The sequence below is a fragment of the Notolabrus celidotus genome, chromosome 20, assembly GCF_009762535.1.
Source record: "Notolabrus celidotus isolate fNotCel1 chromosome 20, fNotCel1.pri, whole genome shotgun sequence".
Classification (NCBI taxonomy): domain Eukaryota; kingdom Metazoa; phylum Chordata; class Actinopteri; order Labriformes; family Labridae; genus Notolabrus; species Notolabrus celidotus.
In genome coordinates, this window is record NC_048291.1 from 18618474 (window position 1) to 18633376 (window position 14903).

Consider the following 14903-nt stretch of genomic DNA (forward strand, 5'->3'; position numbering starts at 1 on the left):
GAAAATGAAGACAGGTGTCACTGGTAACTGAAATCCTGATAACAGGAGGAGGAAATATCCTTTAAGAAGCCAGCATAAGTTGCTTTCATAAAAGCCTCATCCATCCCTATACTTTAGACCCCTGCTTTTTATATTGAAATGACTCCCATCAAAATCCATTAGTGCTAATGTTGTATCTGTAACAAGGACAGAGCCCCTCTTAGCCTTAAGCTGGCCAACACATCACTGTTCTCTGCATTCAAGGCCGGTCCTCTCGGAACCTGATGTGCGTCACAGGTAACTTAATTAGAGCCTGCATATTCCAAATCCCGTTTGGTCTAAGCTCAAGCATCAATGTAAATCTACAGCATTAAGGTCAATAGAAAAATGTCCTAGGTTTAACTTGTATCAATATTGGTCAATCTATCTATCTCTGTCAGGCTTTACCATGACAACACTGTTCCAAAAATGCCTCCAAAAATTAATATCCTTCACAGGTACAAGCATACCTATTCCAAATCCCGGCATTGTCCGTTTGGTCTAAGGTCAAGCATCAATGTAAATCTACAAGGACTGAAAGAGAGATTTCCAAACCAATGGAAAAAGTTTATTTGGAGCAATGGGGCATAAGGACACAAAAAACAGACAGAGGTGTGGTACCACAAGAGTTTAATCATCCGATCACAGTGTTTGTTAAACAGTATTGACAATTTCACTACACATTTCAATAAACAGATCAATCAATGCCTTACAAACAAACTGCAGCATGCTATGCTGCACTCTGCCATGGAGCTATAAGCTTTTTCTTAATATGCTTACACCCAAACATTGCCCCCTGCTGGGCACACAGGTGAGGATTGCTGACTTAACTTCACTTGAGCATAAATTACAATACACAAGATATATAAGGTGTAACTGACAAAATTAAGATTTTCACTTAATGACATCTTCCTTCATTAGTAAACTTTTAGACCTGCAGGTTCACAGTTGTTACAAAAGTGTCTTAACGTGTATTCACCATAAATTATGTCACATTTTTTGGAGGGTCAAATTAAAGTCTATACCAAGGGCTTAAAAATTGGGGAAAAGGCCGTCTCTCTTGGAAAGGGATTTTTAATCTCAATGGGACCAACTCCTTTGGAATCATCTACCAGTCAGGATCTGGGAGACAGACACCCTCTCTACTTTTAAGATTAGGCTTAAAACTTTCCTTTTTTGATAAAGCTTAAAGTTAGAGCTGGCTCAGGCTTTGACCAGCTCTGAGTTATGCTGCTATAGGCTAAGACTGCTGGGGGAACTGACACACCTGGATCCTATCTCACCCCTCATCCCTGTCCCACTAAAGTCACTAAACATAGACCTTTCTGGGGTCTCTGAGCTCCCTTGTCTCATAGGTTCCTCTGAGTCACTGCCGTAGACAGCTTGCTGCTGTGGACATTCCATACTCCAGCTGCTACGGACGTGCCGGACTACAGCGGCAACAGCTACTACTACTACTACTACTACTTTTATTATTCGTCTCATCCCTATCATCGCTCTCTATCTCTTATTCTTCCATATCCCTCTTTCCAACTCCAACTTGGTCAAAGCAGATGGCTGTCTAACATCAGTCTGGTTCTGCTCGAGGTTTCTGCCTGTTAAAAGATTTTTTTTCCTTACCGCTGTAACTAGCTAAATACTGCAAGGTGTTGCTCATGATGGATTAAGATGTAATAAGATCAAGTCCCTTCAGTAATAGGGGACTGGATCGTATCCTGTCTTGATGCTGGGTCTTTGTTATTATTGCTGCTATGTTTGTAAAAGCGTATTGAGATAACGTTTGTTGTGATTTGGCGTTATACAAATAAAGATTGATTGATTGATTGACTGATTGATTGATTGATTGAACCTGGTTAAATAAAGAATAATAACTCCTTGTCTCACCTATGAAAATCTTAATTGTAAAGTTTGCTCAACTTGTCCCTTCTTTCAATTTTTCCCTTAAATTTTAGGATACTCCACCTAAAAACAATTCAACAATTAATCCTCCACAATCCATTAACTCGACTGAAAACAAACTCCAAAACTGCCACACTTAAATCACACAGAGCAAGGCGTATTTGCTGAAGTCAAATAGTTTCTGAACACATAGAAGTTGGTCAAACATCACACAAAATCGTTACAAGGCATTATCTCCACTGTTTTTTGAATCCCTAAAGCACTCAATGGGTGTACATGCTGTAGAAAGGAAGTTACTGAAACACCATCCACTTTGCCGTACACATTTCAGAAATTATCCAACCAGATGTTACGCAGTTGTTTCATTTTTAATTTTTCTACTGCGGTGCCTTCCCTTCAGTTCTCAGGCTCCCCAAAGGAAAAGCACACCTCACACTTTGAAAACTGCTGCTCTATACCAAACATGAATTTTATGATGATACTGCATTGTATAGAATACTGAAATGACAGATATTTTTTTAATAAAAACCTCTTTTTTTCTAAATAGTGGATAAATTCAAAGCTGCGTAGGTCAAGTTAATTGTGGTGCAGATAAACCCGATCAAATTGCAGAGATTAGACAGCCCATGATAGCGACCAAATGTGCTCTTGTAAGCTCTGTACTTGGGGTCCTGCTCTTTGAGCTTTGTATACGCTTCTCTCTGGCTGCCAAGACCAATCTGATTCCCCAGGCCATGCTCTTCCTCCACCTTCCTCAATTGGAACATCACATCAGTGGCAGCTGGGCCAAACCAGCGGGCATTTAGACCGGCCATCACCAGTACTAAGACATACAGACCCATCTGGAAGACAAGAGAAGAAACCTTGAAAGACTGAAGGATGAAATGGTGATGCAAATTTTTGAAATAGAGTGTGCAGTTGTGGTGTATGACCTGCAGACTTTCATTCCAGTCCAGCAGCTCTCTGGGGTGGTAGACAGCATACAGAGCCAGGCTGACACCACTGCTCCCCATCAGACAATAAAAATAAACAGGAAAAAGCTTACTCTGCACCAGCCCGAAGGTGTGTAGGGATACCTGCCAGACCAATGCAAAACCTACAAGACAAGGAAACAGGCAAGAATAGTTTGAAAAGGGGCCAAACAAACACCATGCTGAAACTTGTACGTTTGTGTACCAACAAAGGCTCTTTTGTTCATGTTTTATACCTGCTATGAAGGAGACCCAGACCTGCATGCCCCAGGAGAAAGAGAGTGTCAGAAGGTGGAACACTTTCACCAAGTCTGTGGGCTCCCCTTCTGTCACCATGGTGTCACTCTGCAAAATACGTTCATATTGTCATACTTAGCATGTGTTAACGATAGATAGATGGTTAGCTTTGTATTGCGGGTAAGTGTGGCATGATGTGTGAATCGATCAATCGATCAATCGATCAATCAATCAATCAATCAATCAATCAATCAATCAATCAATCAATCAATCAATCTTTATTTGTATAGCGTCAAATCACAACAAATGTTATCTTAAGATGATTTTACAAACATAGCAGATCTAGACCATACTCTATGTTAAATTATTAACAAAGACCCAACATCAAGACAGGATACGATCCAGTCCCCTCTAACTGACAGGACTCAGTCTTATCTCATCTTAATTCACCATGAGCATTGCAACTTGCAGTATTTAGAGTTACAGCGGCAAGGAAAAACTTATTTTTTAAAACAGGCAGACACCTTAAGCAGAACCAGATTCATGTTAGACAGCCATCTGCTTTCACCAAATTGAGGTTGGAAAGAGGGATAGAGGAGATTAAGAGACAGAGACAGAGACAGAGACAGAGAGAGAGAGAGAGAGAGAGAGAGAGAGAGAGAGAGATGATAGTCATGAGATGAATAGTTGTAGTAGTAGTAGTAGTAGTAGTAGTAGTAGTAGTAGTAGCAAGTGCATGTGCAATGCTGGATCTTATCCTGTCTTGATGTTGCGTCTTTGTTAATACTTTAACATAGAGTAGGCTATGATCTAGAAGTGCTATGTTTGTACAAGTGTCTTGAGATAACGTTTATTGTGATTTGGCTATACAAATTAAAATTGATTGGTGATTGATAATAATCATATATACATATAATTCTCATCTACAGATGTATCATTTTATTTATCTAATATTTAAAAAGACCATGCATATTAATTCACACTTCTGTAAATATGCCAGAGTTAGCCAAAAGGCTAGTTTACATCCGTAGTCCCTTGCCAGATGTTAAAAAGGCTCCCTAAAAAGATCAAGATTAAACAAAGATAAAATTGAGTAAAATAAAATCAAAGTAAGAAGGTAGAGGAGAAACCAACACACAAACAAACAAACAAACAAACAAAAAAGAGAAGAAAAGAAAAGTACAAATAGCACCATATGATTAAAAAATGACTAAAAGCTACATAAGGACATAATATTACAATTTTGAGAAAGTGTCCATGGACATAAAATACATGGAGCAAGACAATCACTAAGCAGCAATGAGGAAATGTTAAAGAAGACACATGCAGACACAACAGGACAACAGTTAACAGTGCTGTACATTTTTGCATCTGGCAGTGACTACCACTGAAAGTAAAATTAGTTAGTATTAATAATAATTTTGTATTGATGTATGCTATGCAGTTCAGGGTTGAGGGACTTCAGACAGAAACACAACATCAAGTCAAAGTCATCCCACTATGCAATCAGTCAAATTTTCATTCAATTATAGATCTGTTTTTTGATCTACAAGTCCTTAACGCATCACCAGGAGTAAAGTTAAAAACATAGTGACAGAGAGAGAGAGAGGGGTGTACTGTTTAGCCTGTTTCTTAACATGTGCAGCAGACCTGATAGGCTATGTTCCAAGAATGAGATAACAGTGCAAAGGCAGAGCAGAGACTACAACTTTTCTTATTCCGACTCAATTCAAACACATCCTGAGTTCTCAACGTAATAGGTAACGTGTAGAGGACAGGCGCGTTATCTTTACGTGACCATAGGAGGTGACTTAAACAGTGTTTTTAGCTTGTCATTGACATGCTAACCGGGGGCTTTAGCCTCTGAGCTGCAGAGGAAAGTCAGACAAAATTTAAGCAGACAGCTTTCCTTGCATACTTTTACATTCAACACGGATATTTTAGACATGGTCGTTACAAATACCTGCACTTACTTCTGTGTCTATTTCCTGGTTCTCGGTAAGAAAGCCACAGTAGGAATAAATAGTCTGGTTAAAGTATTGAGTGTAAGGTTCAGCCGCGACACTTCCTCTGCCATATTCTTATCATAATAAGCCACGCCCCCGATCATCATTTCAGGGGGCGTGGTCTATTCGTATGTACTGTTTTGTTTTTTGTTTTTTTAATTACACAAAATTATAATACAGCAACACAACTCTGACTGGACAAGGTCTAAACAAACAAACAAATATACAAACAAATAAACGTGATAACCTACAACAGGACAAGACATGGGAGCAAGGGGTGGAGCGTAAATATTGTTTAGTGTGTAGATAAAGAGATAGAAAATTGAAGAAAAAATAAATAAATAAAATGTATCTCTGGGCAATGCCAAAGTTGATGCATTAGTGTTCCCGTCATCCCACAGCCATGCCAGCACAGATCTGAAACATGACAATTCATTTTCTTCAGTTTTTTCGTCTGTACTGTTTTTTAAATTATGTAAAACATTTATCATCCCTCTCCCTTGGGTTTTACTTTTTACCAAAATAGGTTGTTACATTCTTCACAAAAATGTTCAGGTGAAAAATAATTGCGTTATTTAATCTTTGCTTTGGCTGAGTCAGACACCAGGGGCGGTTTTAGGATCATATTTTCGACAACATTTATTTTACAACAATGTTGTAAACCCCAAAATATTTAAGAATATGAAAAAAATTGTCTTCTTTTTTCAAATATGTTGAAATCATACGAGTACTATTATTATCATGTGTATTATTATTATTTTACTGGTAATACAAGGTTTGCGAGAGTCCACATAAAAAAAGTGATTAACACATTATGCATCAGTTATTATAATGATATTTATTACATACAGTGCTGGACAAAGTACACAGCTTTATTACTTAAGTCAAAGTATAGATACTCCTTCTCAAATATTACTCCAATACAAGTACAAGTATAAATTAAAATCACTCTTTCTAGTGATTATTCAGAATAGAGTAGAATGGAATAGATATTTATTGTCATTGTTGTGAAACAATGAAAGGCAGTTTAGCATCTCTTCACAGTAGCAGGGTGTAAATTACACAATATGAAAAGAGAAATAAAATCAAGGCATGATGAAATGATAAAATAAGTTAAGAAAAATAAAAGAGATTGCAATGTTAATATTATTGATTGCACTGTGTCTGTACAGGTGTATACGCCGGTCAAATAAATACAGTTTTATTTACAAAGTGCAAATAGGCCTACTGCTGTGAATGGGATGAGGTTGATGTTGGTTAGTACTCTCCAAACTCAGTCTCAATTTATTTGACCATTTTTGGTAGAAATGTAATTATGTTGCTGTAAAACACAAAATGTTTATTCCAAAAGTAAGTGGTTCTATGTCAATATGGAATCAAATCACATAATTCTGTTAAATGATTTAACACTTAAATAATAAAATACATATGATAATGATACATTACCAATATTGCATTGTATCAAATTTTAACAACTAAAATGGCATGTCTGAGGGCCTTTTAACATTAACTTTCTTTTTCTTTTTTTTACATTTTACCTTCTGGAAGAGAACCCAGAAGGCACTTTATCATGATGTAGCCACATAACAGGATCCAAAGGGCCCTTTGTATGTGGTTTCTACTAATAGAACACCTCTGAGGACATGTTATGAAGTTTTACCCACTACAGAGGCTATCTAAGAAGGCACTTCAGAAGGGTGTTTTCAGACATAGGGATAAGGGGTGGGGTGGGGTGGGGTGGGGTGGGGTGGCGAGTCAATAGTTAGGTTAGGTGCGAGATTTGAATAATTATTCATAGAAAAAGAGCAAACTTTTTAATAGTCTTGGCTTTTTTCAGTACATGTGTTTCGAAATATTACCTGTTGCAACCATAGACTGTATTGCAACCAAAGACTGTGTAGGTTTACAACATCGCTCAGGGGTGGGGGCTTTAAAGAGGAGGATACATCATTTGCGAGAAGAGGCTGTCAGTCTTCACCACTGAGCCAATCACAAACCGGAAAACGGTTCAACCAACCAATCAGAAGCAGCCTCAAACAGATGCTGCATCCGGATTAAGCTGCATCCAAAGCATCGTCAGCCTCTCAACATCCTTTTGGTAAGCGAGCAACACATTTATCACTACGCAAATACGAAAAATGCAACCTTGTACGGATAAAAGACGCACATTGTAAATGCACCTACCTAAAAGGGTGTTATAAAAAGCATTAATGTAATGTAACATGGTATTTTGACACAGGCTAGCACTGTTAGCATGCTAGCGAGTAGCGGTAGCGCTATTTGGCGCTGTGTTGGTGTTTAGTTCGATTTAGCGTCTGAGTTATCAATGGACTGTGGGTACTGCTGTGATGGACCATCAGTCAGATTGTGTTGTTATGATTGAGGAAGCTGTTTCTGATATCGAGAAAAGATGTGATGATTTCATAGGATCATATTATTAATGCTCTAATGATTTCACCCGTCTGTAGTGAGATGGGTGAAAGCATGATAGTAATTTATTGGCTATATTTGAAAGTTTTTGTTTAAGGTCCAATCATGAAAGTGTTAAAGATACTAGCCAATGACAGACCATTTTATAGTAATTTATAGTAATAATTCACTTTGTCTCATTGAAACGTTTTACACCATGGTATTAGTTTGTATTCTGTAGAAATGCAAGGCAATGCCACATGATGATGGTAAGATATAGTTTCATTTTTAACATTTTTCTCATTTATTTTTTTGCAGATATAAAACTATATTAAAAAAAAATGGGGCGCAGAAAGTCTAAGAGAAAGCCACCTCCCAAGAAAAAAATGACTGGCAACCTGGACACCCAGTTCACTTGCCCGTTTTGTAACCACGAGAAATCTTGTGATGTTAAAATGTAAGTGCGATGAAATGTTTCAGAAATGGAAAAAAATATATACTATGAACAATGTAACAACAATACTAACTGTTTTCCAGGGAACGAACCCGCAATACAGGGATTATATCATGCAGTGTGTGCTTGGAGGAGTTCCAGACACCGATAACTTGTATCCTTTTATCCAACAAAGCTTTGGAATATCTCATCTGAGGGGTATACTAAAAAGCGGGATTTGCGGTTATCGAGGTAACTTCGATAAGGATTAACTCTGGATTTTCAGTACTATGACTGGGGTTCACTCCTTACCTGGGTTGATCACCATGGTTACTCATGCTGAACTCTTAACCTGCTCCGGGGCAGGTTATGCTCAGGATCAGAGATCAGTTTGTAGAAAACTCTGCCCGCTGACTAGGGTTGCAAAATTCTGGGAATTTTCAAAGTTGGAAACTTTCCATGGGAATAAACCATGAATTTATGGGAATAAATGGTAATAAACCAGGAATTTACTAAATTGAAGGTTGGCTCTTAATAAGGAACTTAAATACAGTTGGGAAAAATATATTTTAGCATAATCCTGACTGAAACAACCAAATTTCATGCAAGTACAGTTGAATATCTATGCTGTTCCTCAATCACTTGCACATAGAACACTGCTTACCGCATGGCTATTTAGACCACGCCCCCTACATGCACTGTACGTTCCTCCATCACATGCACAGAGGATTTCTAGAATCCTGGACCACACTTTTGAGCCCAGAGCACAATACTATTGAAGCCACACATTTGAGCCTTTGGAATACACAAAGTGAAGTAAGTTTTGATGATATTATGTAGTAATGTACTTAAAAAATTTGATGTAAGGTAAAAAGCAATTATTTATACTTAGATTTGATACCATTCTATTAAATTACCCTCAATTCCCAGTTAATTCCCATAATTCCCATGGAAAGTTTCCAATTTGGAATATTTCCAAAATTACCCAATTATTTTCCACCCCTTTGCAACTCTACCACTGACCAATCAGCTTGATCACGGAGCTCTGCGAGCTGATAGTGAGGGGAGGGGAGAGAGACGGGCAGGACACTTTTTCTACCTGTATAATTTTACTTAATAATAACAGTTGTAATAATTGTAATAAGTAAGGGATAATGTATGGTCAGCAGGTTGTTATGGGAAAAAGAATCCCGGCAGGGGGAGACAAGACATGGACGCGAAGCAGAGGGGTCTTGACCAGGACTAATCTTATTAGTCCTATAACCTCAGTGCTCAGTTTGAATGCACAAAAGGCGTCTTATTTTTCATCATTTAGTTCAGATAGATCTGACTATAATAACTCTGTTTATTGATCATTAGATAGATCTGACTATAATAACTCTGTTTATTGATCATTAGATAGATCTGACTATAATAACTCTGTTTATTCCCTGATAGAATCTCTCTCTCTGAATTAATCTTGTGTTGTGTTTGACAGTTTTAAACGTAATATTTCAGCTGCAGCCCTGACGGTATCAAACTGAGCGCTGTAGAGAAATAAAAATGAAAACATGATTCAAAGTGATAAGCTCGTGCAGTATTACATTTAATACAGTAGTCCTACAACAACTTAATCTGACTAGCTTATTTTAGACTCTGTTTATGTATGATGTCAGGACAGATAATCAATAACTGTCGTCAGTATTTTATATATAAATCATACAGGTAGACAAAGTGCCCTGACGATCTCTCCCCCCTGCCCTTGCGATCAGCTCACAGAGCTCCGTGATGGAGCGAGTTGATTGGTCATTGGGCGGAGTTTTCTGCAAACTGATCTCTAGGGGTGACCCCAAATAGTCGAATATTCGACGATTCGTTCTAACAAGCCTTAGTCGACTGCCAATCTCATAGTCAAATATTTGCATATGAAACGTGGATCATTCCATTCAAACCATGGGGGTGCTCAATGTCTAATTTTACATTATTTTCCTGTTTCCCGTAAAAATAGTGTCTCATTTAGCCTATTTTTATATAAATATAGACTTATTTAATGTAATTCTGAGAACAGCTCTTGAAGTGTTAAATCTCCTTAAAGTGGTAATTAAATCTCCCCTGGTAATCAAAGGTGGACCATTTAGCGGGGACCTGTGGAGCAGACGTATCTCAACTGGCCTTTAAATCTTTCTACGTTCATGGTAGCTCAAAATGTCAGAAAATAAAACTTCAGTTGATCCTAAAAAATAGTGATGAAGATGAGGAGCAGCTTCATGAAGAGGGCTGTGAGATCAAGGATTACCGGACCACACAAAAACTGTACGGGGCCAAACGAACGAGCAGGAATACCCAAAGCTGTCCGATGCCTCAAAAACAATCCATAGCATCCCATCCACCTCCAAGCCATCAGAGAGGATATTCTCAAAGACAGAATTTACAGTCAACAAAGCAAGGAGCGCACTTCTGCCCGTAAACACACTGGTTTTCCTCGCGTACAATGTGAAAAGACTCAAGCGGACAAAGACGCGATGAATGACTGTTTTAAAAGGTACTGTTAAGAGATTTAAAAACCCTTTAGCTGGTTCAGGTTTGATTTTGAACATTATACAAATGTTTAGCCTTAAGTTGGACAAACTACCCTCTGCAGCGCTGCTCTCCGCTGTGCGAACAATGTTTAATTATCTCCTGATTCCTTATTCTGTAACGGCGCGTTGTTCTATGTTTAACGGATGGTGGCCTTATTTGAGTTTTCTCTCCTTCATCCCCTCGTTGTTTTTGCGTGCAATATAGATTTAAAAAATCTAAGTTTTATGCTCATAATACTCTGTTGTCCCTTTTACTTTAAGCTACGAATCTCTTAATTGTAAAGGGTTATGCGTAATATTGTCATGCGGTCACCATCATGCAGACTTTGGGTCAATAAGGAAAAACAACAAACATTCGACTATTCGTCGACTATGGGCAAAATCTGATTAATCAGATTCGACTAAGCAAATCCTTAGTTGGGCTCACCCCTACTGATCTCTTATCCTGAACCCTAACCTGCCCCTGAGCAGGTTCGTAGTTCTGAAAATCCAGAGTTAACCCTGAACTGCAACCTCGATAACTGCAAATCCGGCTTCGTAGTATACCCCTCCGGTCAAAGGGGATTTGTTTTGGTTCTGTTTGCTTGTGTTATAGGTTAAAAAATATCCCAAGTATCTTGTAAAAATCACAAGACTTTTGAGTAGTAAAGAAGGAATTTTAAGCATCATTTAGACTAAGTAGAGTATTTTTTGTGTGGGTGTCTTTTCCTGTCTTCAGTTGAAGTATACCTTAACCTTTATTCAACAGATCTATCCGAACCAGTGGATGTTTACAGTGACTGGATCGATGCCTGTGAAGCAGCCAATCAATAGTCATGTTTTCCTGTGACTCTCTTTCTTTTGACTTGATGTGTTACATTGTATCCCTTACATTGTCCACAGAGTTACGTCCTGTTAAACCAGCACAATGTAGTAGACAACACAAATGATAGAATCATTATGTTACTGTTAGTGTGTGACATGCTTAGTTTTTGTTTGGTACAGCGTGGAATGCAGAGCATGACACAGTCTCTGGCTGGACCAGAGAATTGCCATTATGTGTCTGTATCTGCATCTCAGTTTCTATTTACCAATGGTAAGCTTTGTTTTTAAGATAAGATGCTTTTCTTTTTTTATTTGTCATTTTATTTGTCCTTCATTTCAAGTTTTTCATTCCATGTTTCCATCAGTATTTTTTGGTCTGAAGATTGTTAAGATAAGTTGTATTTTGTTGAGTATGGTACCATCGTGTCATTTTTGTTGAAGTCCTGTTTTGTTTTCCAATCCCTGTCTTTTATGCACTGAAACAACCTATTTGAGTATTGAACTGCCATATTATTCATTTTTCCCATCCATTTACACTGTTAGAATATTAGATATCAAATGTGTTGTTTCTATTACACTACTCCTGTTTACTTAACAAGTTTAAGTATTGGAAATGAAGTCAGCATCATATGTTTCAAGGGTTTTATTGCACAAATGTCATGTTTAATAAAAGGTGTAAGGGGGAGAAATGTAGAGGTTGGCAAAGATGTAAAGTTTGAACACTGCTGAAACAAAGCCAACACATCAAGGTGAAATGTTACCATACAATTACTCAACATTGTGGCTGTTCTGTAAATCAAAGGGAAGAACTTATAAATAAAAACTGTTACAAAAATACATTTTTACATTTAAGAGAATAAAAACTTTAGATGCTTGACAAAACAGTTGATGTACATGCGTGGTTTCCTCACTAGATGGCACACTGCCACAAGTCCCAAATTTCAAGGCCCATTCAGCACATTAACACAAACAGGAAGCTTCTTGTTGTGACTCAATGCATGTAAACCTGGATGTTTTACGATTAATTTACAAAGAGCCTCTTGAATCTACAACTTAAAAGGTTATTTCTGTCTCTTAATGCTTTGAAAATGAATCCTGTAACAGCTAATAAGGCCTCATTACCTACAATAACATTACATTCAAGATATTCAGCAGGTTAACAATAAATGTCATATGTCTCAAAAGAAGAATCACTAAGCAACTGTTAGTGTATGGGTTTACTTTAATATTGATGGTGGTGAATAGATACCAAACTTAAGGAAAAAAAGGCAACTGTTGTTTTTTTGCATAAAAGTGCATCCTCCATAAGTCCTGCGTTTTTTAGTTGAATTTAATAGTATATTAGCAGTGTTAGAGAATATATTTTAATTAAGAAAAGTATAAATAGACATTGCAAATAAATACGGAAGGGGATTCAAAGAAAATAAGGTGAAATATGTATTTTTTTTTAATCTGCGATTTGACTTTAATCTCAGAATTCTGACTTTAATCTCAATAATAAAAAATATATATTGCACCTTATTAAATTTTTATTTTTTTCAGTGGGCCTAATCCTTTTCAGCAAATAAAACTTCTGTCAGTTGTTGCACTTTAATATTATCTGTACTTACAAAGAACATTAAAAACATCTGGCATGAAATGAAAATACTCAAGTTAAGTACCTAAGATTTGTCAGCACAATATCTGAGTAAGTGTACCTAGTTACATTATACCACTGGTTACCACACAAAGGGGAGATGTGTTAAGTGCAGCGACAGTAAAAAAAAAAAAAGCAGAGAGGAGAAACATTTCCAAAAGGACAAAAACCAGGATAGGGCTGAGTTTATCTTACTTTCATACTAGAGGACATAATGCCAGCATTTATCTTTATAAAAGCCTGGTAAGACCATCTAATTTTTCTAAAAACTAACCCTACAACAAATGAGTTGTGCAGCACACAAAGCCATGTAAACCAGCCCAGTAAAGTGGTGATGAGTAATTTGACAGGCTTGTGAACATGACACATTTGTCACAAAACCAAACGAAGCATGGTCTGCACAAAGCTACAAGTCCTCCTGAAATGTTTGCTAAGGCAAGTCTGTGGACCAGGAACTTCAGTGAAATCATAGGGCCTGTGGAGCTCCGATGTGGTCATGGACTCTGTTCCAACTGGGCCAAAGTTCAATATCACCAAACCAATCTTATCTCCATTTAAGGAAATCTCAAATTCTGTTTTGTCAGTATTCAAGCTGGATTAGAAGGGTAAGGAGGTGAGGCTCAGGGTATAAACAGTGACAAACCTTATTACGCTGTTATTAAAAATGTAGAAAAAAGCTATATGTAGTAAAAGGTCAACAAATTGGAGAGTGGCTATTTTTAGCAAGAAAAAAAAAATCATCATAGCAATGTTATTCAGAAGTTGGCCACTGTATGAAACCTTTGAGGTAATGTCAAAAAGAATTTCTCCTTTAAGTTGAGAAAACAAACAACATCTTAGGGGTAAGAATATCTTTTTAAAAAAAGGTGGGGGAATGAAGACGTCAGTGACATCAATCAGTGTTTAATAACAGTCTGGAAGGTTTGCACGTCGAATGAAAAGTTGTGGATGGTGGTCTTTAGGCTATTCGTGTCTTCTTAGTCAGAGTACTGGTTGTAGCCATCAAACTCCACCTCTTCCCCGTTGTCATAGTAGGCCTCAGTGGGGTTGGCGCAGTACTTGTTGTCAAAGACCTGGCGGGGCAGGCCGTAGGTGGTCATTCCCTGCTGGGAAGCCACTTTGTTAGTGCCCATCTGCAGAGAGATGGTTGTAGTGTCACAGTTCTCCAGCTCCAGCTTCTTGTCGAAGATGTGCCTCCTAGTTCCTGGGGCTGTCATGCCAGCCTGGACGACAGAAAGCAAGTCAAGGGTTTATGAATTTACAACAGGCAATGTTGACGTAATCAGACGAAGCAGGTCGAGCCAGATGGCCTTCTAACATGAGTCTGGTTCTGCTCAAGGTTTCTGCCTGTTACAAGGAAGTTTTTCCTTGCCACTGTAACCTGCTAAATATTGCAAAGTGCTCTGATCATGATGGATTAAGATGAGGATTAAGATCTTTTAGGCATTATTAATGCCCTGAGGGGTTTATTGTGTTTCACATGGAATGCAGCTATTCTTATATACAAAATTAATCGTTTAAAATTTTAGTAATTTCACTACCAACCAGCTAGCTTAGCTTAGTATAACTGTAAATAGGGAAACAATTTAGCCTGACATGAGGGTCTACCACACAAAGTTGTGAGGCTCCTGTCATTAAGGTCCTCTATAAACGGGTACCCAAGCTTGTTATAAATGTTGTTGAAAGTGTGAAGTGTCACACATCATTCTTTGCACAATAAGGGTAAAGAATGCCCATAGACGGCCTGCTAGTGTGGACGTTCCAGACTTCATTTGGGACTCCAGCGGCAACAGCTACTACTACTACTACTACTACTAATTTCCTTGCCACTGTAATTTGCTAAATGCTGCAAAGTGCTCTGCTCATGGTATGTTAAGATGAAATAAGGCTGAGTCCTGTCTGTAACATGAGACTGGATCTTATTGGTCTTGA

The 14903-nt window shown here is 37.9% G+C and overlaps 2 protein-coding genes and 1 long non-coding RNA gene across 4 annotated transcripts in view; 1 reads left to right on the forward strand and 2 right to left on the reverse strand.

Annotated features, from left to right (window-relative positions):
* Positions 1–631: 631 nt before the first annotated feature.
* tmem205 (transmembrane protein 205) lies at positions 632–5213 on the reverse strand. Of its 2 annotated transcripts, none has more exons than XM_034712345.1 (4): positions 5099–5213; positions 3125–3233; positions 2850–3013; positions 632–2759 (listed from the first exon to the last, which is right to left on the reverse strand). In XM_034712345.1, the coding sequence occupies exons 2-4, from the start codon at positions 3222–3224 to the stop codon at positions 2457–2459; spliced, it is 567 nt and encodes a 188-aa protein (XP_034568236.1). In that variant the 5' UTR covers positions 3225–3233; positions 5099–5213; the 3' UTR covers positions 632–2456. The 2 variants fall into 2 exon arrangements, with proteins under 2 accessions (XP_034568236.1, XP_034568237.1); XM_034712346.1 differs by having other exon boundaries at positions 2078–2759; positions 5089–5212.
* A 1953-nt stretch (positions 5214–7166) lies between these two features.
* Positions 7167–12219, forward strand: LOC117832004. Its single transcript, XR_004635122.1, has 4 exons — positions 7167–7229; positions 7859–7997; positions 8078–8148; positions 11280–12219. It is a non-coding gene; the product is annotated as an uncharacterized LOC117832004 (long non-coding RNA).
* Positions 11964–14903, reverse strand: part of cnn1b (calponin 1, basic, smooth muscle, b) — a 17006-nt gene continuing 14066 nt past the window's right edge. Inside the window, exon 7 of the mRNA XM_034710945.1 lies at positions 11964–14194. Within this exon, the coding sequence (XP_034566836.1) occupies positions 13949–14194 (246 nt within the window). The 3' untranslated portion in view covers positions 11964–13948. The remainder of the gene's footprint in view (positions 14195–14903) is intronic.

What these genes read in the sequence shown, in the direction of transcription:
- tmem205 (XM_034712345.1), bottom strand. Translation starts at nt 3,224, where the DNA reads ATGGTGACAGAAGGGGAGCCCACAGACTTGGTGAAAGTGTTCCACCTT. An exon ending in CTGGGTCTCCTTCATAGCAG is followed by an intron (nt 3,014 to 3,124) that starts GTATAAAACATG and finishes CTTGTCTTGTAG; the next exon opens with GTTTTGCATTGGTCTGGCAG. An exon ending in ACTGGAATGAAAGTCTGCAG is followed by an intron (nt 2,760 to 2,849) that starts GTCATACACCAC and finishes CTTGTCTTCCAG; the next exon opens with ATGGGTCTGTATGTCTTAGT.